The sequence below is a fragment of the Semicossyphus pulcher genome, unplaced genomic scaffold (genome assembly GCF_022749685.1).
Source record: "Semicossyphus pulcher isolate SPU_LCO1_2020_fin unplaced genomic scaffold, fSemPul1.0.p SCAF_15, whole genome shotgun sequence".
NCBI classification, from domain to species: domain Eukaryota; kingdom Metazoa; phylum Chordata; class Actinopteri; order Labriformes; family Labridae; genus Semicossyphus; species Semicossyphus pulcher.
In genome coordinates this window covers 26,622,381-26,650,160 of record NW_027211659.1, presented here as the reverse complement: position 1 = coordinate 26,650,160, position 27,780 = coordinate 26,622,381, and the positions used below count along the sequence as shown (strand labels likewise).

The 27,780-nt window shown below is 43.8% G+C and overlaps 1 protein-coding gene across 1 annotated transcript in view; it reads left to right on the top strand.

The window, feature by feature from the left end:
• The window catches only part of gli2a (GLI family zinc finger 2a), an 88,462-nt gene that overhangs the window by 12,869 nt on the left and 47,813 nt on the right, over positions 1-27,780 (top strand). The window contains exon 2 of the mRNA XM_069663240.1: positions 6,572-6,712. Within this exon, the coding sequence (XP_069519341.1) occupies positions 6,598-6,712 (115 nt within the window). The 5' untranslated portion in view covers positions 6,572-6,597. The remainder of the gene's footprint in view (positions 1-6,571; positions 6,713-27,780) is intronic.

Below are 27,780 nucleotides of genomic sequence, written 5' to 3'. Positions count from 1 at the left end.
AGACTTATTAATCACTGTGATGACTCCTCCTGTCCTCCTCTGAGAATTGCGTTAGACTCCCAGCCTGCTAATTCATGTGTGTCCGTCTACTTCAAAGAACCCATAAAACACACATGGTGACTTCACAACAGATGAAATTCAAACAGCTTTTAGAGATGTGTTTGCAAGAATGTGATACATCTATCACAGTACAGGGATTATTATTAATTGTATAACAATATATCATGATTGGAATTTAACTTTTGAAGTAGGGATGGAAGTCACAGCGGAACTCACAATACGATACACGATACGGAAGTCAAACAAAAAGTAAACAAAAACATCGATAATTGTTTTGAGTCAGGACGACGATATATTGCCATATCGATATTTTGTCTAACCCCTGTTTGGAAGTGTTACACCTTTTCAGACTGTTTGCTTCATCTGAGCGTCGAGTTTGTTTCTTTTTCTTTGGATTTTCACTTCTTGTTGAAGTTGTATCTGTAGTCATCCATCTTTTCTTTGTTTGTTCAGCCATAGTAGATTACTGTTTACTCGCAACACTTGCAGAGAGCGGAGAAGCAGCCGCTTAGCTCCGCCTACCCTCTCTGGCAGACCAACCACTGCTGGCTGGAGGAAAACGCGATTGTTTTCCCGCGAGAATATTCAAGATAATAACTTTAAGGAATTATACATTTTCTATATCAGAAAAAATGTTTGTACAAGTAAACTATTAGTAAAAAATATACAATGTTTTTGACAATCAATTCAGTGTTGCAAATCATAAGTGAGTTAATTGATATCATTTTACGCCCCTATAATGACTCCTCTTCTCCTCCTTTGAGTATGTCGTTATGGACTCCCTAGCGCTTATTGTGTGCTAGTCTACTACTAAAATAATCTGTTAAACACATGTAGTAACTTCAAAAGAGCTAATATACAACATACTTAACTCCCTTATATTATGGCTCTGTTTGCAAGAATCTGACAGTCTTTTCGTGCAGTCCTAGCCAAAGGAATATTTGCATGTGTAAGAAATAAAATGTCATGTAGATTCACTGTAGATACTCAATTGTATCTGTTTTTTCCTCACACTCCTACTTGTATACTATTGGGTAGTTATATCTTTGAAGTCCATCAATCATTATGAAGTGATTTCAATCTTGCAATTTGCAAAATAACCAACAAATAAAGACGACTAGAAGATTTAAGCGCATCTAAAAAGTAGTGTAAAAAGGTTTCATTCTTAAAAGTAGAGCAGAATAATAATAAAAATGCTCAAGTAAAGTCAAATTATCTGTAAGCTGTGAGGGCAGTTGAGTAATTTTCCACCAGTATCACTAAGTTACTCTCTCACAACACAGTGAAATAATCCGTGTTCGTCCTGAAGCCGACCTCCTCAAAAATAACAGGTCAACCTACCCTCTGTGATGGAGACAAAAATATGTAAAACAGAACCATATTTTGGCGTTTGCTGGATGTTTTGTTGACCTGCATGAGTGTCAGCCGCAGAAACCTGAGCAGAGAGGTCTGCAGGTGGCATGGGGGCACAAACCTCACCTTTCTCTCTCTCTAATGTTTGCCAAGTGAGCAGAGTGTGGGACAGCAGTGGGTGAGTCCGTCGTCGAGTGTGTGTGTGTAATTCAGCGTGTAAATGTGTGTGTATGTTTGGTGCGTGTTGCCAGGAAAGAGAGCCTACCAGCATGCGGATCACACTGAGTGAAAGATAGGAAGGAAGAAAGTAAGAAGAGCAAAGCCTGGAAATCTTCAAAATGAGAGCGCCTCTTTTGATGTGTGTTTGCATTCCTTTCAGTGTTGGTGAAAGGGGAGCTGTTGAGCGGTAGTGGAGGAGAGGAACACTTGAAACTGACCGAGGCGCGAAGACAAACACACACCAGGTCTCATAACAAAGGTCTGAATCAGAGCGGGTTGAAGGTAAACGAAGAGAGAGAGGAGGAGGAGCAAGAAAAGACAAGACAGGGACGCTGCTCTCTTTAGAAACCTGCCAATGAACTGAGCTGTTCATTTACAAGTCAAGTGATTCATTTTTCTCAGGACAGAAAATCCTAAAACAAGTGAACCTGCTCTCAAAATAAGTGGAAATATCTGAACCCTTATGATTTTTTAAGACTGACCTTGGCAGCAGAAAACATTGACTTTCCCCATCACCTCGGTCTTTCTCCTGAGTATCACGTGGTTAGGTGGCATGTCTGGATGGTCAATCAAAGCGAGGGAAAAATCAAGATGTACAATCTCTGCTCTTAAAAGGAATTCTTTCTTTTAAACATGGGCCCTATTTTTAATATATGTTGAGCTTAAAGTGTGAAAGTAGTTTCAGTACATAGCTTTAGATGGTGGACACAAAACGGACACGCTACATGATCTTTAGGGGAATATAGCGCCGCTGTCTTAATCTGTTTGGTTTTGTGATATTGTGTTGAATGCAAATATTGTGTTTGATCTGAACAAACCATTTAAATAAAACTAAATAAGACAACAAACTAACCAATCAAGGCAATGGTAGATCAGCAACTCCCGTGTTCTGCAAGGTAAAATGACTATTGGAGTCTGGTGGCTTTAAAGAGAGCACTGTAACAGCTGCTTCTGGTATTAAAAAGGCATCGCACTTAAAGTGGTAATCTCAAGATTTCAGTTTTGTTCACTTTGGCGGCACCTGTGGTGATAAACGGTAATTTCGGGAGCACACTTCCCAGATATCCAGACAGTGCTGCATGTGTGACGTCCACGGTCGGCTCCGGTTGTAACTCTTGATTTTCCTGGCTGACGGTCGCTTTCCTTTTCAGACTGTTTGCTTCATCTGAGCGTCGAGTTTGTTTCTTTTTCTTTGGATTTTCACTTCTTGTTGAAGTTGTATCTGTAGTCATCCATCTTTTCTTTGTTTGTTCAGCCATAGTAGATTACTGTTTACTCGCAACACTTGACGAGAGCGGAAAAGCAGCCGCTTAGCTCCGCCTACCCTCTCTGGCAGACCAACCACTGCTGGGTGATGGAAAACGCGTCACTAACTGAGCGCCGATTGTGAGTTTTTTTCTGGTATAAAAGAGGCATCACACTTCGACAAAAATGTCTATCTCTGTAGGCATCTTTTTTATAACTGTCAAGTGATTTAGTGCATTTGCTCTGAAGGTCACTTTGCAGCCTGTCTGTCAGCGCGAGCAATTCTGAAACCTTTTGTACATATCAGTCATTTAGACCCCAAAATATGTTAAAGATCAGGCTTTAAAATGACTGAAATTCCTCTTTAATTTGCGCCTTCCTGTTCACGAACCAGCTCAAAAAATGCCTTTTCTGCTCCCTATTATAACAATTTGACATCCAGCCAGTTCATCGTCTTCCAGTGTGGGCAGACAGACCGAGTTTGACAACATAATTTGTTGAATTTACAAAACACAAGGCATACTTCTTGGCATCTGTGTTCACTTCCAGAACAGTTACACCAGAAGTCGTGCACTTCCAAGAGTCTTCACCAAAGCTCTGTGACTTCTTGTAAGATAATTCCCTGAAGGCAAAGACGTTCCTTAATAAAAAAAAACATCCACTTTGTGGCTGTGTGGCAGGAAGGAACAAGAACAAAGCAGCCTCACTGTTAAACGTCGGGTTAAGGATTCGGAAATGGTTAGTCTGGCCTTACCCACATAAAAAAAGCAGCTTTGAGTTTGAATTAACTAAATAAACCGTTTAAAGCCGTTTTCTGTCAGATTCCTGGTTTGGATTTCGCTGCTTGATTGACATTGCTGTGGTGTTTTTGCTCTGCACTTCTTAGACATGCTTTGGTAATCAGCTGATACTGTCTCCTCTTCTTTTCCCTCGATTGACAAACTTTAAACTTTTAAGGTGATCGCTTTAACATCACTTTCTCTAACGAGGCTTCGACACGCCAGATGTAGACGAAAATATCTTGAAATGCAAAATGAGAATCATTTGATTTCCTGGGAGTTTGGTGACTGTATGTGTGTGCTGTAAGCGGGGGTAATCCTGCCCTGCTATCTGAAGTCTGCCGCCGGTGGTCACATGGCAGGAGAAGGTGGGGTAAGGAGAGAGGGGGGAGAGTGGGTTTTGGGGGGCTTATCCTGTTCGTGCCGCCATGGGCTGCCCAGCCAACCAGAAGATGAGAAAAGAAGTGCACCCTTGTTGTTTGTTCGCCTTTGGCCCCTGCCATCTGTCCACTCGGTTCCTGACACCTGTACCAGCCTGTCAGAGCCGGGCTCCCCTGTCAGGAGGGGCAATGCGGGTCTGGCCCGTAGGGAGAAACTGGGTAGGGGGAGGCAATGTAACCGCTCCAAAGAATTAGGGAAAGGGGTGAGTAGGGGGGGTCAGGGTGAATTTGGGGCCACTTTTTGGAAAACAAATGCCTGAATGATGCGTTTTAATTTTAGATCTAACAGTCCGCCACACTGCACCTGCTGGTATATTTCTTGTTTTTTGATAAATGACCCTCACAGGTGCCTGTACCCCAAACCTTTCTTCATCAAAATATTGGCTCGAGGTTCACAGGCAATCGGAAAGCAAATAGTTGGCATGCTGTAAAAGCACGGAAACAGCCATTAATGCGGTGCCAGATGTTCATCAGACGGTGATGTTAAGGGGAGGCTTCTCAGTTATTTTTAAGAGGCCGGCTGCTTGAAAGGCAAACGCTGTTGCTGTGAGCACTGGCGTATTCATGGACACATCTTATCTGGGCCAAGAGGGTTCACTAGCAAAAGAGAGCCTGTTCCTTTGGCCAGCGCTAAATAAGATAAAAGCCCATGAAAGAGCACATTAAATTCTATCACAAAGGTGATGTCAGAGTGACGGAGTTCTCCAAGACGAGCCTCGAGGACGTCTTGGCACCGGGAGAAACAAGGAAACAGATGCAGCCTAAACCTGTTAGTCACCCACCTCTAATCGGCTTACATTGGCTCGCTGACAGGCGACTGGCACCTTCGGAGGGTCGCAGACGTGGCTGCTAACACACACCTCACAATAAAGGATGACATGTTGGATATCCACATGGAACCAAAAACAGCACTTCACACATTCAGCTTGCAGGAACCAGATCACTGAACAATTACTGAGTCCTACCAATGACGGTCTCATTCTCAGCCCTCATAATTATTAACATACTGATACCTCGACAAAGAGTGTGTTTTTAATGCGTTCCTGTGATACGTAACAGTTTGTTTGTGCAGCCAAAGAGCACATTTGTTATCCTGACTTGAGTTAAAACTAATTTCCGGATTGTTTATGTCCGTTGGGCACAAGTCAAGACATAAACACCTTTTGTTTTATAAGACTTGTGCGTGTAAAGTTTTAATCAGCTGACTCACCATAGCTGCCAACAGGTGTGAGGAGTGAGCTGGGCTTTATATGAACGGGAAAAAGATGTTTTTACCCTCTGAAGTCGCTCCGTCTTGCCATAATCTCATCTCAGCGTTCTGTGAGACGTTTTCTCGCCTGTGTCTGAAAGCAGGTGGACAAGCGATGACCACGAGCTCGCCGCGGAGCGTGAAACGACCTCTCCCTCCCCAGGCTGGGACTGGGTTTTGTTTGTTCTCAGCAGAGGATGATCTTGTAGGTCCCACCAAGTCAAACAAGCGGCACGTTGCCAAGTCATCGAGCCATTCACACAGACATGAGGAGGTATTGACACAGCGTGTGCAGTTTAAACCACAGCGCCGAGAGCCGCTCACGTTTACAAATGGGACAGAGGAGGACTGTGAAGTCACTACATCAAGCTGAGAAACCTGTGTGTGTGTGTGTGTGTGTGTGTGTGTGTGTGTGTGTGTGTGTTCAGAGCCTGACCTGACATAACTCACACACTAACCTATGGAGAAACCACAGTGTGATGGTTTAAATACAGTTTTTGTTTTTTACACTAACAAAAGGGATCACTTCACTCTCCCATGGTCTGTTTTATTTAGAAAGTAAATGTTTCTGAGGGTAAAACTTTGTTTGCATATAAAAAACTACAGCTCCCATATATTCTAATGGGTGTCAGCACGTGTCCACAGCCATGATAACTTTTAAGCTCTTTCTTCTACTGTTTAAAAATGCCATTCAGCAATTTTTCCAAGCTGTTACTGCAACCATGTTTGACCTTTCGGGGTCACATGACTGCGATTTGAATTTGAAATAAACCGACTTTTGAAGTAATCTAGAAAAGTGTTAACTTTACATAGATAATGCACAACATATTGTTGAGTACAGTTATGCTTCAGGGTGTTTCTGCTGTATGCTTTATTATAAATGTCAGTCCTCCAACCGGTAAGATCCTGTAGTTTGTTTGTTCCTTCCCTCTTTTACAAACAATAGGATTTTAAGATTCTCTAAATTAGCACCACCAATTAAAAGCAGATAACACGTCCTTAAACCAATAAGTTTGTACCGGACAAACACAAAACACTACAAAACCGTGCAGTTAGACTCGGTTTACGTGTGCTCACTGCCACTGATCACTTCTCATTTCTCTCTCCAATTGCTCCAAATAAGCCGCTTTTTATGCAGCTTAAAATGTAATTAAATATAATTTTTTTTGTGCACAGTCAAACATGAGATGTTTTATCTAACAGTAGTTTCTCTCTTGCTCCTGAAGGTTTGTGACGGATATTGAAGAGCAGCATGGAGACTTCAGCTCCAACAGCGACTGAGAAGAAGGAGTGTAAGGGTTCAGGCCTGGACGGAAGCAGCTTCTCAGAAATCCCAAAGAAGCCATCGCCCACCACGCTGACCAGAGGTACCGGCGTGATGCAACGCTCTCTTCTTGTTTACCCTTCATTGTAGAGATTGGTATAGGGAGGATATTCATAAGCATTACATACAGTTTAATATCTGCAGAATAACAGTAACTTAACTGGGGAGAAAGTGGCAGCACATATCATTTTAAAAGCTAGTGTGATATAGCCCTTCTGTATCGTTTGTTTTTCTGCGGTGCAGTGAACTGAAACATTACGGCTACTCATATAAGTAGCTGGGTGGCACATGAAAAGAGTTAGACCGAGAGATGGAGGCCGCGTGCTTCAGAGATGTCAGGGAATGGCTGATGAAAAAATGTTATAATGAGGTCGAAAGACCTTGTTCTCACCTCCCAAGTGTAAATTTCATGAATTACTAAAAAAGCCTGGCAGAGCAGTGGACAACATGGTGTATCAGAGGCCTTGGATAAAGGCTGGGATGAAGAAAGTATCTTTTGAAATGCTAAGAAGACGTCGAATGACATTGTGGCGTTAGCGTTATTTCAGCTTAATGATGGGCTTGGTGGCCTGCCACGAGAGGAGCTACGAGCATTAATTGTTTAGAGATGCGGGGTGAGAAACTAGGACGTTTCAGCGCGCCCTCCCTGGCATCTCCACAAAGAGGCCGCAAGTTTTTCAAACCAGCAAAGATAAATATAAGATAATACTATGCTTGCCATGGCATGAATTATTCAGTCATTTACACAGCTATGACCATTGTGTGTGATGGCTGTGGGGGTTTCATGTTCATAACCTTCCACCACTGTAATAAAAAGTAGTCTGCACCCATCAGGGGTTATTTGTGCTTGTGAGGTAACGCAGAGGGTGCAGGATGTGCAAGATTCCCTCTACAAAGGGGTCATAATTAAAAGATGAGAGCTCATGTTTTCATTAGTGAATGTGTGATGAAAACTCCTCATAACGAGGTTTGAGGACCTTGTTCAGGCCTCGGAGGTATCCGGTGTTATAAATTACTAATGGCTGCTGGTGGAGTCGACTGGTGGACACTTAAACCCCTCAGGAAGACACACTGGCATCATCTGAGGGGCAGCTGCAGGAACGCACCAGTCAAGTTGTTTTACTGTTTAATGAAGGGCCTGGTGGCCTGCCATTGCAACACTCACTTCCTTACACAGAGGGACGGTCAAAGTAGGACATTGGTATGCCATTAGATAGTTTTAATGCGTTGCTTTGTTTTTGATGCTCCTCTTTATTTGAACCTTGTCTTATATTAGTATGCATGTGGAAACAATAATATGGGACACATCTGAATAAATCAAAAGCTTGGAAACATTCTTTGTAAAATGTCACAAACTGACTTACTTTATGGTCCTCTTTTATTCAGCTTGGTGGCATTTGAAAAGGAATTACAAAGTAGTCCAAACCATGCAAACAGAAATAAAGTTTGGTAAACTGAAAAATGAAACGGAAACAATACCAGTGTTCTCGTCCCAAGTCGTTAAAAACCAAGGCTGTCCTTGGCGTCCAACACAGTAACAATTTAACTTTAGTTTACTGCTGCTTCAAGGTCTGTTTACTTCCTTTCTTACTTGTGGTAAATGAGAAACTGATTGTAGGGATGCACGATATTATCGGCTGGTTATCGGTATTTGCAGATAATGGCTTGAAAATGACACGGCAGATACGTCATTTTTACGATATTTTCAGCCGATAAAACAACGCTTTAATTCTGCCTAAATACTCGATGCTTCCCTAAAAAAGCTTGGCGTAATGCTACCACATTAACTACATTAACAACAATATACAAATAAAGACTAAAGAAACTCGAGCAAAAGAATAGAAGTTAAACAACTTTCACAACTCTTAACTAGCTAACAGTTAGCTCACATTCTCGTCATTTCACCGACTTAACATCAAACGTGGTGAAAATACACTTGCAGCCAGAGCCGACGCTAACAGAGAGTAACATTAATGTCAAGTGCAAAACTAACTCACATATTCATGGACGCACACACGATAAAAAGAGTCCAGCTGTGATCACTGATGTCTCCGTAGTAGGTGCAGTAAACAAGTCTGGACATGTCTCCCTCACTGCTGTATTTCGGGGGGATGCTGAATTCAGGTGCGCTCAGAAACGCGAGTCATCAGACACGTGACACCTCTTCCGTCAAGCGTGAAGAAGGGTGCAAGATGTCTGCGGTATGGCAGCCACTACAATAAGAGTAGGCATTATATCAACTCCACTACAGGGGAGACTTGATGTTCTCTGCAATCAGGTGGACAAAACATGCGACTAATATATCGGTATCAAAATCAGCTAAGAGGGTTGGAAAATATCGGCCCTTCTTGGCTTCTTGGCTAGTTTGGAAGACACAAACCTGGGTGGAAGTCCTGCGTGGTTTGACCCATCCTGACTTCCCACATGCTGGACAGTAAGTTTATACAGCTCTAAAGGGTACCGCTGACAAAGCACCCGTATTTGACAACTTAAGAACGAGAACAAGCCGACAACACAACAGCGGAAACATCCTAAGAACATCTTGTTCACCCTAATCCGTCGTGTCAGCTGGCCGCCACTCTCATAACTGTGCTTATGTTTCATGGAGGCATGCCTTGCCCCGTTGCCTCTGTCTCTGAGTGTTGAGACATAATGGAAGTATGTCTGGCCCATTAATGCAAAGTATGTGTCATGCTCCAAGAGGAAGTAGAGGAAAGAGGGATGCTGGCACAAAAGCACAGGTCAGTCCATGTGATAGGAATCAGGGCCTTGTTAATTGTTTTAAATGGGCACCCATATTTTGTGTGACAGCCTGCATCTGTTTCGCAGCTACAGGGCGTGCTTCCACAAGCTCGGCCCTTGCAACCTGACTCCAAGGCTCCGGGATTTATGAGTCTGTGTCGGCTTGTGCTTTACCATGTCAGAGTAACATGTGTTCAGATTAGGTGCCCACTACCAGGACCGTAAAACATCTCCCGGTTTCAAAGGAATACCTGTGATTGATGCACCCCCTCCTCCTCCTCCCTACTTCACACCAAAGACTAGCATGGACGCTCAAATTCGCTGCCTTCTTCTGGCTGGGAAAGAGCGACGGTTCAAACACAGATCTGCCAACTTCTTGTTTTACAGCCCTTATTATGTTCTGAGAAAGTTTGCAGAAGAGAATGTTTCCATCATTTCTCACTACATGTTGACTGTACGAGGCCAGTGGAGCAGACAAGCTCTATATCACTTAGATCTTGTTTTTGCAGAACCAGTATGTTGCATCCATCTTTTTTGAGTTCGGCCAAAGCTTGCGGACTCCCAACACAGATTGATGTTCTTTGGCATACAGAAAGTTAGCACAGCATCGTTGTTTCTAGGGAGGATGCCAATGAGGGGTACCACAAAGATATGTCCTCACCTTTGTCAGCACAAGCAGTCTGACTTTGGCTCTAAGAAGAACAGTATTAAATCACCCGACCTCTAGTTTTCCCCGTTTTAAGTTCAGTCTGACTGTGAGTGGACCGCTGGATGAAGAAGTCTGGTGTAATTAGTCTTGCAGGGAGTAGAGCGTGGCTCTGCGATAACAAGCAGTGTATTAATCATGGCCATCATGGGTAAGTCTTAAAGGGTCTCAAATGGGGTCTCTGCACTGCCCATAGGGTCTTTTTCTGGAGGGTATCCTGGAGCAGGTCATGGCCCCCGCGGCAGAGAAAAATGTCCCAGAGAAAAATAGAGCCCCGCCTCTCCCAGCTCCCTCCCCGTCCACAGGCCCACTCCAAAGGGACAGCCACTAATCTTCCTGAGAAAGAGATTTCTGCCTTTCTTTCTATGCTCCTAAATGAGGCTCTTACGCTGCTGTGGTTCCACATACTGGGTAAGAGGTGGAGGAGGGGGTTGGTGAGGGCTCGGTGGCCAGGGTTATGCAGGGATGACCTCATTCATGCCAGACCCCTGTGCCCCCTTTTGGTTTAACTCCTTGGCCTTCAACCTCAGCTGAAAGAATCAGAGAACTCATCTCCTGATGCCTTAAGTATTCTGTCCACAGAGTGAATACGGTGAGTTAAGTGTGCAGTGCAATGCAACTTAATGCATTTTTCATATTTAAAGAAATCCTGGTGCTCGAGTTACAAGGCTGTACATACAAGAAATGGCTCCCCTGGCTCCTGGAGTCTCCAAACATGTCATAGATTTCACTTTTACCGGCCCATTGCACATATCCCCAAGAATCCGCTCTATCAGGTGTCATCTACAGTAAAATTTTGTAAAAGCGTATCAATAATGCCTTAACTGATACTTGAGAAGATCTGCAAGCAACAAGCTTACAGGAAGGCTTATTGACCAAGTCCCACTGTTGTTTGTTTTCCTGTCAGGGTCTATAGCTGCACACTATCAGGTACTCACTGCTGTCCCAGAATGACTTTAAGAGACACTGATTATGTTTCTCGACCGGAATGACGATTTTCTGGTCTCTGGTCTATTTGCAAACTAATATAAGCTTAATTTGCAGGGTCAGTTACAGCTGCATTGCTGTAATGGCCAGCTGTGCCTCAAAGATGTTTTTAAATAAAAGTCTGTCACTATGAGGTTACACGATGGTGACTGAGCCTATGGCCCACTGATGAAAGCCTTTGCATTTGCAGTATTACAGACTGGGTGTCTGTGGCGACTCAAGCGGCGCCCAGTTAGTGACGCGTTTTCCATCAGCCAGCAGTGGTTGGTCTGCCAGAGAGGGTAGGCGTAGCTAAGCGGCTGCTTCTCCGCTCTCTGCAAGTGTTGCGAGTAAACAGTAATCTACTATGGCTGAACAAACAAAGAAAAGATGGATGACTACAGATACAACTTCAACAATAAGTGAAAATCTAAAGAAAAAGAAACAAACTCGACGCTCAGATGAAGCGAACAGTTGCAACCGGAGCACTTCGTGGACATCACACATGCAGCGCTGTCTGGATATCTGGGAAAGGTGCTCCCGCAATTACCGTTTATCTTCCTTATCCTCCTCCAACATAAACCCATCTGCAGCAATGTTAGACACTCAGAGCAACTGCTCTGGCCCTCCAGCACGTAGCATGTCAGATGACATAGTAGAGAGAACAATGAAATGTGCTTGGGTTGGAAGTCAGGTGCAATGGACGGGTCAAACAATGCATGACTTCGGTCCAGGAGATCTGGACATGTAATTGTAACCCACACCAGGATGTGTTTTCAAAACGACAGTGTTTTAGTTAAAACCTAACCAAACAGGCCAACAGGGAAGGGAAAGAGTTGGACATTGAAGACACAAAAAATAGTGCACAACTTTTGATGATATATGATACAAAGTTCTGTTTGAGGATATATTATATAAACAGCTAAGCTAGCTGCGAGCCCCCGCCCCTTTCAGCTCTCTCAGTCTGTCTTTCTCTCAGTCTTATCTTGAGTTTCATTTTGTTCACTGGCTGGCCAAGACTGGATTTAAAGATTAGATATGCTAAGTAAAAGCAGAGAGGGGACTTCTTGTTCTCTCAGAGCCTACTTGTACTCACTAAAGTTGCTGCCTTCATCATCACTCATTGCTGGCTGTTCTCATCACAGAAGGTCTGGCCTACATACTCAGAGAAGGGAACTGCAGTTTGCCTCCCCCATTGTGATTTGTCGCGATTGTTCACAAGGGTTTTGACGCGTAAATTACTCCATATACATGTATTATCATTACTTCTTTTACATTTTATTTAAAACTGAATTATACATAAGTTCCATGGGCTCTTTCTTTCTTAGTGTTTACTTGAAATAAGTAAGCAAAGAAGCCACGGAGGAAACCCAAACTCAATCCAACCATGGAGTTCAGAGGAATTCTTAACAAGTTGAAAGCACCACAGAGACTCGTATTTCTAGTTTTTCAAAAGGAATTTCTCATGACAAATGTTTATTTCAGTGAATGCTTAGAAGACAGTCATAAAGGCAAATATTAAGCAGCCTCGTCTTCAAATTGTAGTTCTGATGCCTGCAGTACAGTGACAGAGTGGACGACTCACAGCCTTTGGCAGGTCTTTAATGTGGTTATGAAACATAAATCAGGCTCAAATGAGAGGACGTTTCTGATATCGGTTGTGTCTTTGGAACGCGCTGCCTTTCTTCAAAGCCTTGTGAATTTAGAAAGCAAAGTGGTATGCTGTGGGCAATGTCTGCTAATATAAATCTCTCTGTACCAGAGGCGTCTGCACTCACAGGGCCCAAAGACAACATGCTACATTCCTCAACGTTTACAAGCAGTGGGAGAGGACGTGGAGGCAATATATGGATGCTTTAGGGGATTAACCAACACCCCGTTAGCCAGCTTTCTCTCCCTATCCCTCAAGTCTCTCGCTTCTTCCTTGCTTGTACTTCCCTTTTTCTTTTGGTGCTTCATCCTCTCTTAAACAGAAAGCTCTTTCCCAGCATGCGGAGTGTAATCCATGCCCCTGTTTCTAAGACACTTCCTGCCTGCTTTGTTTGTTGGACTGATGGGAATCAGCCCAATAAGGTGCCTAGCTCTCCCCTCTTCTTTAAGGTGTCGCCTCAGGCAACCGTTTTCTTTTAACAGGAAGACGCAGCAGGTTATTGAAGAACTTGTTTAAAGTGCAATGTTATGCTTTTAACTCTAAACCTCCCTGACCCGGTGTGACCGGCGTTGTCCCTCATACTTTAGCCCCCCGGTCTGCCAGCTTTGGATACTTTCATTCGCTAATGTAGCCCCAACACTCACAGTTCAAGAGAAGCAAAATAAACGTCCGAGGAGTTTAGACGTGGTAAAACAAAAATGTGTGCTAGCTGTAAACACGGGCGGGAGGCGCTTATGTAAACAGGCCTGGTTCCTATGGCTGAGTTGGTCTAGAGGCGGACAGTTTGTGGTCAGGCTCTTCCGGTTCATGCCCCCCCATACGCACATACACAAACACACACCACCACCACCGTCCCCCCCCTCGCCTGCAGACACAGATGTGGTCCGCCTTCGGAGAAACGCTGCTGGAGGAAATGAATTAATCACAGCACTGCACGGAGCAAAAAGAGCCCACTCACCCATGATGAGAAGTGCATGTCTGCAGCCACTCGGGAGTCAGTCGAGGATGTATGAGACAATTTACAACTGGAAAAAGTTTGCATCAACATAATGCCCTCCAGGAAGAATCATTTTTATTAAATGGTCCAGACTCTTTAGGACCTCCAACAGCCACAGTTGTGTCTCTTCCTCACCGTGGACGATAGGTGTCTTTAAATTCATGGTGTGATTGTGTTCTGGAAATTGATTTTTGCCATCAGTGAAATTCCTCCTGAGTGAAACGCTTCTTGTAATTACAGATCTAAGGTTTCACTGCTGCTGCTGCAGCTCTCCAGCCTCTGCTAGCATTTAGCAATTAGCTTAATCACTGCCAGCTCTGGGGCACAGACACACAGAGCCAGACTTGTTCATACAAATCACCTGCCAGCCAGCCAGCGGGAGAACTCGGTGAGAAATGGTTAAAACAGACACAATACCAAACCGTCCTGCCCAGTCAGCGGCTGGGTTTGCAGCGGAGGCGTAGGAATTCCATAAACATTTATGAAATAATAAACTTTTATGACACGGTCACATCCCCAGGAGGGGGGAATCTTTTTCCAGACGGAGTGTGCAGCCATGACATTGGCCATCCACAATGGCATCCATCCAAGGACAGGATGCAGACGAGTTGCAGTAAACTGTGCAACCAGCAAAATAAGCAGATGAGGTTGCCTGAGTAAATACTGGGATGCAGGTATAACAAACAAAAGCTGTCTCTGCCTTCAATTCAATGGCTTTTGGAACATTTTCTAAAAACAGGAACGGAGAGGAAAAAGGCTGAAAGTTGAAGATTAGAGCAAGTATGTCTGACAGAGCCGACGTTTAAACTGCTTCTCGATGCGCCTACTTCAAAAGGAGCTCAGGTTGCATCGCGTGACAACAATAAAGACCTGCAACAGGTTAAACAAATACGGACATTTTGGGAGATACATTTATTCCATCTTCGTCTGAGAGTGAGATGAGAAAGTTGAAATCGTATCTGTGAGCAAAGTATCGAGCTGCTATAGAAAAGAGATTCCCACTGGAGTCTAGTTTTCGTGCACGCTTTTATTTATAACCATTCTTTCCTGCAGGATAAAAACGGCTTTTCTGCCAGACGTAAGCATCCCATTTGCTACATTGTCATATTCTTCTGGAGAAAGTGTTTCGGTGCCGTGCTGCTATTCGTTACACTGCTCTGTAATCACTGCAAAGCCTGTCAGAATGGCATTGTAGGGCTGTCATGGCCGCTCGTAAAAGAAAAGAAAAAAAGAAAAGCAAACAAAATGCTGCCATATGGAAAACAAATCTGTCATGTCATTCATCATACAGCTGCAGGAGGAGCAGGAGGAAAGACAGTGGTTCTGTAACAGCTGGGTAGCAACAGATGATTGATGCGACTCCTGGCAGGGTTTGCCCGTGCAGTTTTTATTTTTTCAGGATCAAAGAAGTCATTTCATTTCTAGAAACATGTCTGAGGCCATGTCCATACGTACCCGGGGATTTGTGCGTCCACACAGACGCCGTTTTAGGTCACTGAAAACAGATCTTGTGTGAAACTGTGGCCAGGGTGAAGACTTTTAGAAACTCTGTTTCCACGGAGACGTGTAGATGAGGTAGCCGGCGTTTTTGGCACGTGACCTACTTTGTGAGGCGTCACAAATGAAGCGACATTCCTTGCAAATTGACGGAAGTGACAAAAACAGTGACCTTTCTAACCTCGCTAACAGGACTTTTTACATGTTTACACATACTCGTCCACTACATGTAAGCACAGAGGCGTCGGGATGTACTACAGAGGTCACTGCAACATACTCCAACACTCCTACGACACACATGTAACTCCCCTTCGCTATCAGACCACACATATGATTCCCGCCTTCCTCGATGCGTCATTGCAGACCGACAGGTCGTCTCCCGGCATTACACTTTTTCAGACTTTTGATTGGCCGCAATTTTCTTTTTCTTCTCACTCATGACTCATGAAATTCTAAATAACAGGGCAGCATACTTTGTTTTGATAAAATGATTGATAGGTAGCTTTAAAAGATGTTTTGCTCCAGTGGCGGAAACAAGACATGAGCCAAGTTTGCCCCAAAAGATAACGACCGTGAAAGTCAATCATCCGTTCATTCTCAAAGCCTTTCTGTCAAAGAAAGATCAATACATGTGAAATTAGGTTCTTTTGTGTGAATATATACAAACACTCCACTCCACTTTGCTTCAGCTTCATTACGTCAGTGGGAGGAGTCAGCTGTCTAATAAACAGTCTACGAATGAAGCGGGTTGGTTGAATGAGAGCCTGTGTGTGTTAGCGTGGCGTGTAAGCCTGTTGTGTTTTGTTTGCCAGGTGATTTCCCCGACAGTGTTAGCTAAGCCGAAGCATTCTTGGCTCGGGCTTCAAAGAAGCGGCAGGGTCGTCCCCTGGCAGCGTCGAATACAGACATGTTCACTGCAGACATGAATCTGATGTGCACAGAACTGCAAGCGAACATACCTTTTTGTCCAAGCAGCAAGTGGAATAAAAATCGTCCATTGTTCTCTCTCGCTTCTCTTCTACACTCACTTGCAGCGCCCGTTTCAAACAGTTGTCTTACCTTGTTTTTAATGTTAATTGATTAGGTTTCAGTTTTAGTCCAAAACAAAGCGGGCCCTATGAGGACGCATTGGTTCTGGAGAAATGTGTTGGTAATTTTCAGATTACTCAGGAGTGAAAACGGTCATTATTTTCAGCCCTTTACCTACATTCACTCACACACACATTGCACCCAGTAATACCCTGACAGAGTGCATCCACACTAAAGCTGTATTTACGTTTAATGCAAGGGGTTAACTTTGGCCTCGTGCTTATGCTAAAAGCTTTGATCAACAGGTGGTGTTTAGTGTGGAGTATCACCTGCTCATAGCAGCAGTGGAGACTAAATGTTTTGTATGTAATGCAGCCACATTGTACTTAAATTATATTCCCTACAGTTACCGTGTTTACATTCTCTCATTCATGCATACAGGATGGGATCCATCACCATAATTACACTCTGCATATGTGCACTCCAACCCCTCAATACAACACAATGGATGTCATATAAGATGCACAGTAATGTTTGCAATCGTATCCATTTATCTCCACCTACGGATTAAATGTAAAAAATGTGAAAGTCTGTTTAAACGAGTGAAAGTGTGTGTGGTTTCTGCACAAGTGCAGTGCACATTCTCTGAGTGTTAGCTTTGGCAAAACAGGTTTGAGATGCTTAAGCGATAAAGGTACTATAAATCCTCTTTATTCAGCGGAGTTGTAGTCTTAGAGAGAATCTGGCCCATCTGAAATTCCCACGGAACAAAGAGGGAGGCAGGAGGGAGAGGAGGAGGGGGGTGACGGAAAGGAAGAGAGAGAAAGAGAGAGAGGGTACTCAGCTGAAGAGGGGGTATTGTTTACATATCAAGACACTTCCTCTGGCTCCCAGGAAAAGCAGTAATTTACCTTGCAAGGTTTTACAGTTTAATTTCTCCATTGTGCAGGGGGATAACCCCTTAATTATTGAGGAGGAAGTAGCCCTAAGCCCCGGACAGAGGGCGAGGGCTCTCAAAGAGCCTCAGCCAGAGAGCCGCTCACACAGAGCCCCGGCCTCGAGCTGGATTTCTCACCCGATGTGCGCTGTGGCCGCTTTGCAGTTCATTAGCACTTGTATGGTGCTTGGGCACTTGCCAATTAGTGCTCTACTCATATCATAATTCCTCCCGTGAAGCCAGACCATCTCCACTGGTGGAGACTTTCAGGCGTCTGCGCCCAAAAGATAGGAGGGAGGGGTTAGGGGTTGGCACGAGCTGCCAAACCCCTGGGGACCTTTACCCTTTACAAGCTGGAAATCACTTCATATAATCATCCTGGTTTTTGGAACATTTAATGCAAAAGCCATCCTGTTACAACATGCATGATTAACATCCAGACGGGGTACTTGCACAGAAAGCCATGATGACAGACATGAACCAATATTGACTCAAGTTATAAATGTTCCAAGAAGTGTGTCAGGTAGAATATATGGACCCTGCAAGACCATCCATCGTGAAGTTGTGCATTCACTCTGAAGACATGTGCAGACGGTTTGGGTTGTCACTTCTTTAAATGCAGTTTAACTTAAGTTGACACAAGCCAAAAACCTTAAAGGAGGTTATTCTTTTATCTAGACATTTTGACATGATTTAAAACACTCTGTGAGCAGGCTGAATTTTAAAGTAAATGGGTTTAGTTTAATATAAAAGAGCTGAATCAAGTAATAAATATTGAATGTCTAATGTCAATCCAAATGAATCTGCAGAGTCATCAATGATGGAAGTAGTTGTTGTTTACAACCTGTAAACAAATCCTGTTTAAATCAAAGACATCAGATCATTGCTTCATGCGGCACCATTTTTCAGTCCTTAAAGATTCAATCTCGACAATTTAAATTTCGTTCTCTTTGGCGATAAACGGTAATAACGGGTCTTCCACGGTTGGCTCCGGTTGTAACTCTTGATTTTCCTGGCTGACGGTCGCTTTCCTTTTCAGACTGTTTGCTTCATCTGAGCGTCGAGTTTGTTTCTTCTTCTTTGTATTTTCACTTCTTGTTGAAGTTGTATCTGTAGTCATCCATCTTTTCTTTGTTTGTTCAGCCATAGTAGATTACTGTTTACTCGCAACACTTGCAGAGAGCGGAAAAGCAGCCGCTTAGCTCCGCCTACCCTCTCTGGGAGTTTTTGGTCTGTGAAAGTCGCCACAGACACCCAGTCTGTAATACTGCAAATGCAAAGGCTTTCATCAGTGGGCCATAGACTCACTCACCATTGTGTGACCTCATTCAGTGACCGATAGAGACTTGACAGACATTTTTTTACAAGAAAATCGAGATTATAGACAATAGAGCACCTGTGCAAATGGGACGATACTAGACAGCCTGTAATGAGATGAAATGAGCCTTGTGCATATTTTTCGGTGTGTGTGTGTAACATTAAATTGTACACATTTAAAGAGACAAAGAAAAATCTTTGCAGTTCTGTGTTTTACAGTTTTACTGACTGGTGATTGTTTGACAACGGCAGCTTGTCGTGTGATTGAATTCAAGGCTTCCACAACCAGGACGGCTTGCAAAACTGGCCAAATTATAAATATGCATTAATAATTTATTGCTGTGTTTGTTACACACTGGTAACTAAACACTCTTTACACAATAATCTGCGCTGCCCTCACTTCTCTCAAGAGTCTGCGCTGTCAGCGGGAACATGGGTGTTCTGTAGACTCATGTTCTTTCATCTTTTTTCCTGCATACATTTATTGCTGAAGCTGACATCCCAGCCCGCTAACTGAACATCCCCATTCAAAGCCTTTTAAGATTTTTTGGTCTAGAAGCCTGTGTTTAAGAGAGGCATTTTAAGACACCCTTGCTAATATTCCATTGTTTCTTTAAAAGCAGAAAATGCAACACAATCCTCCCTTTAATGTTCTCCACCAGTGTTTCATATACTCATGGCTGCATCTCTTAAAGCCAAGCATCTGTACGCTTCTGTCTTTCTCCTCCAGTCCCACTTTCTCCCTCCCTCCGCCTCCCTTCCCACACTGTACTGCCACACAGTTACTAGCACCATTAGACTGTCATAACACGGCACATATAACCTGAGGTGATCCCAGGACTGAGTGAACCGTGCGTCCCTGGAGGCAAAGCACTGCCGCAACCCAACAGGATTGCTACCTCATGGTCTGGGGTGATGGGTACCACATGTAAGCAGAGGCAACCGCTGGCCCTAATAGGAGCTGACAAGTGGCGGTCTGATGGAGGGAGATCAGATGGCTGGGGCTGGCCTATCACTATAGAAACAGAGCTCTGTTTCTGAAGGCCTCTATAGCAGAGTGGTTTTCTTTAAATAGAGTCTTTGTACAGAAGAAGCTCGTGGCTCCCCTCCTGCTCGGCCTCCCCATCATACTCGACCTCGACGCACATGCTGGAGTTCACATGGTCCCTTGTCTTTAACTAATCATCTAAATTAAAGGCTCCTGTTAAACCTGTATGAATATTATGGAACTTGGTTTCTGTGTAGGTCCCCATTTGTTTATCTTGCTCATATGTGCAGATGTGCAGTGTTTTTTCTCGCCCACTGCGCCCTTTTTATAACACCACACAAGCAGACACGCCACCACCGATCCACCGGGGACTGTGGACGTTTCACAGCTTTCCTGAAGTGTCAGCTGGTATCAGTGCCTGGAAATGGTACATTGGTGTTTCCTGACATGACGGATCTCATGAAAGTGCTACTTAATGGTGTGTGGGCTTACATTGAACATACAGCAGTGGTATTTATCAAGCGCATCATATGCCGCCGATACTTCCACAGACTGCACTTTTTGCTCCTTCAGTCTTGAGATGGATGACAGAAAAGATGTTATGCCTCCTGAGACATCAAAGTGTCGGTGGGTTTAGAGAGACGGCTGGGAACACGGTCCTGTTTAAATCGATGTAAAATAAAAGCAACAGCATTCATTCCTCTTGCTCTCGATGTGTTTTGTCATATCGGCATAAAATTCAGTCTGCGCTGTCTGAAATCAGTCTTTGTCTCGTGACGGGAAAATCAAACAGGTTTAAAATCGTAGAATGATTTCAGTCTTTGCTCTCGCAAATAGTGAAGTTGAGCGACGTAACTATGACACAAAAAGCTTCACCAAAATCACAGAGGACCAGGTGAGAAGTTCACATCAAAATTAGAGTTTAGAGTCAAGATTTTCCTGCTTTGCCAAAATGTTCTCAAACAAAAACTGTGCTTGAAACTTGTTTCTTACGAATCAGGCCCTCATCTCTGCAATGCAAAATGTAATTTTGCTCTGTGCCTTTGGAGGACGCTATCGGCTTCTCCTTTGGGCCCTGGAAAACCTCCGCTACACTAGGTAAAACATGTCATCTGGCGGAGGTCAGGGAGCTTGCTAAACTACACTTCCTTAATCTAGGACGCCCGCCTCCCAGAAAACGGCAGTATTTCACTCCAGTGCAACGCAGGTGGACGTATTTGGTAGAACTCTGTTTTACCAACTGTTTTCGAGCAGACCTATAACTACCCTATGTAACCATTCCCTTGCTGGAATGTTTCAGAGGGAGGGGCGCAATGCATGCTGGGTGTTGTAGGAATGTAGAATAGCCGAAACCGCGAGCTGTTTGTACAACTTTCTCCACAGCTATGGCGCCAATTTCAAATATTATAGCTTCTATCGATTACAGAGAACACCAGCTTTGACTGACAGTGACTTTTTCCAGGGGAGAACTGCTCCTTTAATTAAGTCATTAATTTACAGGCATAAACTATGTCACAAAGTGTAAAATGCGAAATGTTTTGGACCAGTATGTTTTGTGTGTTTTAAGACTTTTATCAGTCATCATGCTTTATTGGCTTACATAACTTTCTAGCTTAGTTTATTACAGACTCCAGGGATATGAAACACTCCATGATTCTCAGAAATGACATCACAATAAGCGAAAGTAGCGATGTGTGTTTTGCAGGGTTGAAAGGGTTAAGAAAGATTGTGCTGGGGATAGATGAAGCCGCCAAATCACAACAGTTTTTATAGCCTTTGCTGGAGCCATGATTCAGCACCGCTCTCCTAAACCACAGCACACTGTGTCTTCACATGGCGTTTGGTGTGAGCGCTTCATGTGGTGCATCTAAAGGGAAGGTTAAGAATAATACAGTGGCAACATGTGGCACCCTTTCCCCGCAGAAAGAAGAGTTTGTTGATGAAGATCACGACTGTGCAACATGTGGATCATTATCTCGAGCCAGGCAGGGACTGTAAAAAGTCAATGTGCTCTCAGATCGGGGCTCTGAGGCAGGGCAAAAATGCTTTCTAATCAAGGCCTTGGAAAAACAAAAGCCGCAATGCCGAAACTCTTAAGAGTGCCATCTCCAACCTAAGGAGCCAGATGGTTTTAGTTTGTTTCTACCGAAGGAAAACCAAATGAACGAGTGAAAGCATTAAATCATAAATCACTGTGTAGTCATTTGTTTGTTGATTGTATAAAAGCGGAGCAACAATTCCCTGTGGGGTACTTTGAGACATTCAAAACAACAGCATTTTCTCGGTTTAATAAACGGACTCCGGCATTGGAAACAGACTGCAAAGAGAACGTTTTGTTTTTTTCCTTTCTGAATTGAGCAAAGATAAGCGCACAAGACTTAACTCTGGATTTGCTCTGGAGCCTGGAGTTTGGCGCGAGTCCACGCTGTAATTGCTTCACCATGTTGCCGCTCAGCAGTGCTGTGAGTAAGGCCGAGATAGCATGTGAAACTCTCCTCCATTCTGGCCTGTCTTATTTTAGACTTCCAGCATGTCAAGGTTTGTTGAAATCCCGCTGTTACCATCACTTATGTAAAATCTGAGGACAAAATATGTTGCTGACAGTGTCTTCAATTTGTTCCTCAAATGTTTATGTGTGAGTGTTGATGGAAGCGTTCTTGCAGTTATTCAAACTAGAAATCGGAGAGTACACTTACCAGGGGCCTGGGTCAATAGTTAAATACTTGGTATGTCAAACATGTTGAAATGTTGTCTGTATGATGGCTCGGATTCACATTATTTGATTCACAAATATTATGTTCCAGTGTTGGAGTGAAGTTTGCTGCAGATGTGGTGATTGTGTTCAGTCAGGTTGTCTTTAAACTCAGTCTGAGCTGTCTTATATCATGTCCTGACCTTACGATAAAATCAAACAGCTTCAAAATCATAGAACGTTTTCCGACACACAAAAGCCTCTTCAAAGTCAAAGAGGACCAGGTGAGAAGGTTTAGATTTTCCTGCTTTGCCTAGATTCCCTTGTTACATGCAACACCACATACAAAAAAGTGCTCTAAACTTTTAAAACTCAGGCCCTCATCTCTGCAATCACAGCTCAGTCACCTACCTTTCGTCCAGTATCGGGTTGCACGGGGACCAGGAACATAAGCAGTTCAGGCCGTAATCAGAACCTGCATGCTTTAGCTACGCGTTCAACGTCTTGATTGTTTGGCTGTCGTCGCTGTTTCCATCATACTTTACATTTGCTTTGACCCCCCTGGAAGCAGCGTTTTCATCATGTGCCTCGACGTGGAGCCGGATTCTTTCATTCTGATGTGCATGTTTTGGCGTATTCGCTGAAACATAAGAAAGGTAGCCTGTGTGTGTGTCGCTAAGAGTAATTGAAGAGACAATATAATCCAGATGCAGAAGGAACGTGTGCCATGATCCAATGAAAGTCCAGTGGATTAATATACGAGTCAGTTCCTTTACACTTGTTCCATATGAGCAGTGTGAGCTGTGAAGGAAGACTTAAGGATTATGTTTTACATGTCCGTTGGTGACGTGCTTCATTGTCTTATACAATCACCTTCAGGAACTCAACTAGGGCCTTCTCTATTCATATTGTGTCAACGCCCCACTCAACTTCAAATGGAAGCTATAAAATTGGCTTCAATGTGAATATGAAAACTTTATAAATGCTACATCCAGTGGTGGACAAAGAACACAACTTCATTACTTGAGTCAAAGTATAGATGCTCCTGGTCAAATGTTACTCCAGTGAAAGTTGCTCAGTCAGGCAGTGCTTGAGTACTTGCTTTTAAAAAGACTACTGATTATACTGAACAATAAGTATTCAAACTACTTTTAAAAAAACGTATTCTCACGACACATGAGAGAAGACAAGAACACATGGGTGAATCGTCATCCTTCTCTGTAGCCGCCATTACCACCGCTAAATGAACGGCCTGATCGGAGTGACGTTTGCTCTGATCTGTTTCATCTGTTTCATCCATGGAGACGTACGTGAGTACAGTACTCAAGTAAATTTACTTAAATTTCTTTCCACTGCTGCCTACATTTATTGATTATTTCTATTCTCGATTAATCTGTTGTTTAATTTCTTAATAAATAACTGGTTGTTTGGTCTATAACATTTTGGAAAATGGGGCCAAAGATATTCAGTTTACCGTCATAGGAGGAAAGAAACCAGAAGCCGTGGTCAGAGAATTTTTACAGCTTTTCTTCAAAAACTAAAACCATATTAATATTTTTGTACGGAAGCCCGAAGCGGACGAGAAAAATAATTAGAGATCTTGAGAAAACAATTGAAATTAACTCGTTATCATGAGAAAACTGACTAAATAAAATGTATGGATGCATGTCCGTTTAGGGCTTCTGTAGTTTACAACTAACCAAATCTTCTGATAATTATTTTACTTCTAGTTATAAAATCGCTAATTAATGTTGCAAAAGTAGGTTTTAAAAAACATCAGATGTAAAAGACCTGATTTGTAATCATGCATAAGTGAATGTACCATAGTGCATCATCTAATGTTACACCGACGTCCAGTGTTAACTGATAAAAACTTTGTTTTTCTGTTTAATTTCCTTTTGAACATTTCGTTGTCTTTTTTTTAAATTATATGTCTTGAAGCCCTGAGACTAAAAGTCACGTCACCAAACTGCAGAGTAACTTCCTCATGACTGTGAGATCTTCCTGACCACATCCACGATGGTGTTTGTCAGATAAAGGAGATTCCCCCACAGACTTACCCCGAGGTGACTCAACTCTCTCGGTGTCACACACAAGGGAAGCGGCGTGTTGGCTAATTATATCACACAATGCATGCTGTTTGTCAGCGCGGCACCAGTGACAAATGATTCCTTATCTTGAGGGCTGTTGTTTGTTGTTGCTGAGTAATGTCCCGGCCACTCGCTCTCGTCTCTGGAGCCTTCGGGGGCTTCAGCTGCTCTGCTGTCAACTGTCAGGAACCTCATTATCATTACACATGTACACACCTGAGCGTACACAACAAAAGATGTGCCGGAGTTCAAGTGCAGCTCTGCAGTAAAACAAACTTTCTTTGATTTGTAGACAAACTCGGGTGTCATTTACCCAGCAGGCCTTTCTGCGTTTCCTCTCTGACTGCAGCTTTCCAACACGCAGCCTGATGGACTTTCCACTTGCCCACAAATCTAATGAAGACAGACGTGTAGACTAACACAGAGCGAGCTCCTTTTCTCTTCCAACGTCACAAATCCCTCCGCTTTATAAACGGTTCGACCTGATTGGCAGTGAGGGACTGATGAAAGCGACATGTGTTACTCATAGGGCCCCCTGTTTATTTGACTTCCATACTTGCATTAAGGCCAAGTAAACATATCGGCGGCCCTCCAGGCTGCTTTCACAGCGCCACCATAGCTGCAGGGAGGAAAGACAAGTCTCCCTGGTGATGAAGGAACCACTGAATAATGCCAGTCAGCACTGATGAAGCAGGGGGTTAAGGATTGTGTGCACTTTGATATTTCAGACTATAAAGCTAATGCATGCAATATTTGCTTCACAGGGGGCTAACACTCGGCCTCTTCAGTGAAAGTCTGGTGTTGTTTTACTCATCACGATCTCTGACCGCCTCCCTAAGCTGGCTTTATCAACCTTCCTCCTTTGACCCCCGACTTCTAACATCCTGCACAGCCGGAGCAGTTGCTCTGAGCGTCTAATATTGTCACAGATGGATCGAATCCTGATTATTGGGGCTGTGTATGAACTTCAGTACATAACTTTTTTAAGGTTAAGTATGATGAGTGAATGAGCACAGCCTGCATTGTTGACCTCGTGCCCTCCTTTCCTCCTATTGCCTTTCCTCTTTGCATTTCACATTATTAAACGACTCTCTTCACTTCCTACTTCACTCAGGCCTGAGTGTCTTATCTATTGTATCTGAACCACAAGAGACGGGCAGGAAAACTGAGGTCTGGATTTAACAATAACCAATAGAACCGCCTGTGCTGAGTCTTCAAAGGATCCTTTAAAAGTTTCCTCTTCTCAGAAACAAACAGACTCTGTGATTGAAACTGGTAAACCTGAATCAAGCAGTTTGAAGTCTTCTTTGTAAAACGCACGGAGGCGAAATGATGGGCCGAAGTCGTTCCGCCTCTGAGCCGACATCGGAGGTAGCAACAGAGGCGAAACAACGTCAGAGTAAATGTTGCACGTTTTGCTTCTGCAACTCCAGAATGCCGTGTAAAAACACACAATTGGGGCGGCTTTACGCTGCCGTTGCTTGGTCTAATGTAATATTGCAAAGGCGGAATGACGGTGGAGCTTCTTCAGGGTGCTGTGGTGGAACCGCAGTGTAAAAACGCCTCATGTCTCTCTGACACTATTCTCATGGACGCAGGATGTCACAGACGAGGCTGCGAGCACTGAGCCTGTTTGAGGTTGTATTCCTTCAGTGTTCATCGTTCAAAAGGATTTTACCAGGAGCTCCTTGTCTCTAAAACAATTGGGTTAAAATTAAAAATCATTAAAAAAACAGTTGAATCTTCAAATCAGCGACTCTCTAATACGCTCTTTGGCAGAGGAGGAGTCGAGCTAGCCGCTAACTTTAGCTTACTAGCTGACTCTTATCTCGTTGGATGATACGGTTATAATCCAAAGTTACATGGTTTGAAATCTTTGGAAAGTTGTCAGCTGGAAAATGTTTTATTGTTTGTCCAACTGTGGGACTCACAGGAAACTCTAATAATGAGTTTGCTCCCGTTTCCATTCTAAGCCATAGGACTACTTCCTGTCACCGGCTCCGGTCTGTCACCGTCACAGTTGTCCTTGTCAGGTAGCTCTGACCTCAGTTTTGAGTCCAGCTCGCTGAAACAACAACAGATGGAAAACAACTCTACAATCATGCCATAGTTTACTGCTTGTGACAGCAGGAACATTGGCCCAGTCTGCGGGTCTACGCTTTGTATGCTTTTAACACAGTCACCTGAGAGCCGATCCAGTTGGTCCGAGCCCCTCTGACCTGCTTCACAGCTGTTTCTTGTTAGTGCTTTAAAACAAATTCCCAGAGTGAGATGGTTTCCGTGCTCAATCCTGCCCTGAAGAAAGAGGCCAGACAAGAAGGGGGTTCATAAGACCCCGCTGCTGTGTGTGTGTGTGCGTGTCTTTGTGTGTGTGCGTGTATAAACAGCCCAGTCTTACCGTTTTATCTTATCGGGATGGATGACCTGAGAGCGCAGGGGCCTGCACTTAAGATGCTCTGCCCTGTGTTATGAACGCCATCAGCAGTCAGCTGAGGTTTCTTAAAAGGACCAGCCCTTAACTGAGCTCCACTCAGAGGATGTTTACAGTCGTTCAGTGAGAGTCGACCTTTGATTCAACACTGCTGAATGTAAACAACTGTAAGCCTTATCTTAGATTATACAGTGGTCAAACAGAGAAGCCAGTGTGAAACCAAAAAGTGATCAAAGTATGTAAAAAAGGCCCTCTTAGTCTGAAATGGACCGCATGCTTTCAGAGCAGCTGTAAACTTTGCTGCTATTAATGTCACTGTTAAACTAATGGATGTCAGTTGTTTATTTAATCAAGCCTCCCTGCGGATGGGTATAAACATCTTTCAGGACATGAAACTTAAATTATTTTTAAGCTCTCTAGAGAAGAATTTATCTCCTGTCTTTTTAAGCCACTTGTGTTTTCAATGTTTCTGTTAGACTTCAGATGTCCGACAGACTCAGCACTGCAGTTTGATGGAGACCAGGCCAGGTCGGGCCAGCAGATACTCCCCGGCCTCCCGCTCAGGCCTGGAGAGCAGTCTCCCCGGGGGGCGCCTCACCTCGGGGTGACCCCCAGCTGAGACGGCTTTAGATTGATGTGTGCAGCCTCCGTCTCCCACACATTGTGAGCTCTTTCGGGCTATTTCCTCTGCCTTTCCCCTCTTTTCTTTAAAGGAAAAAAGCCTTGTTTACAAGTCGGGGAGGGGGGGAGTGCTGAGCTTGCGCTGAGGATGCCGTCATAGGGCGCTGAGGACACTCTTTGTGTGAACTGGCAGCTTCTCCGTCAGCTGTGTCTGAGAGGTTAAAGGGCGCACAGAACGATCTGGGTTCCCGCCGTTTGAAGCGTTTGGCCTTGATTGGCGGTTTACACTGGTCTGAAACTGGCAAGCAAACGCTGCCTGATGAAGTCACACATAAATGTAACCATTAATATTCTGTATTGAAGAGGGGAGACGCAGAAAACATAACAGAAACAACTCAATATTTCAAGAATCACTTCACGCTACTCTCCCCATATGGGTGTTGTGTT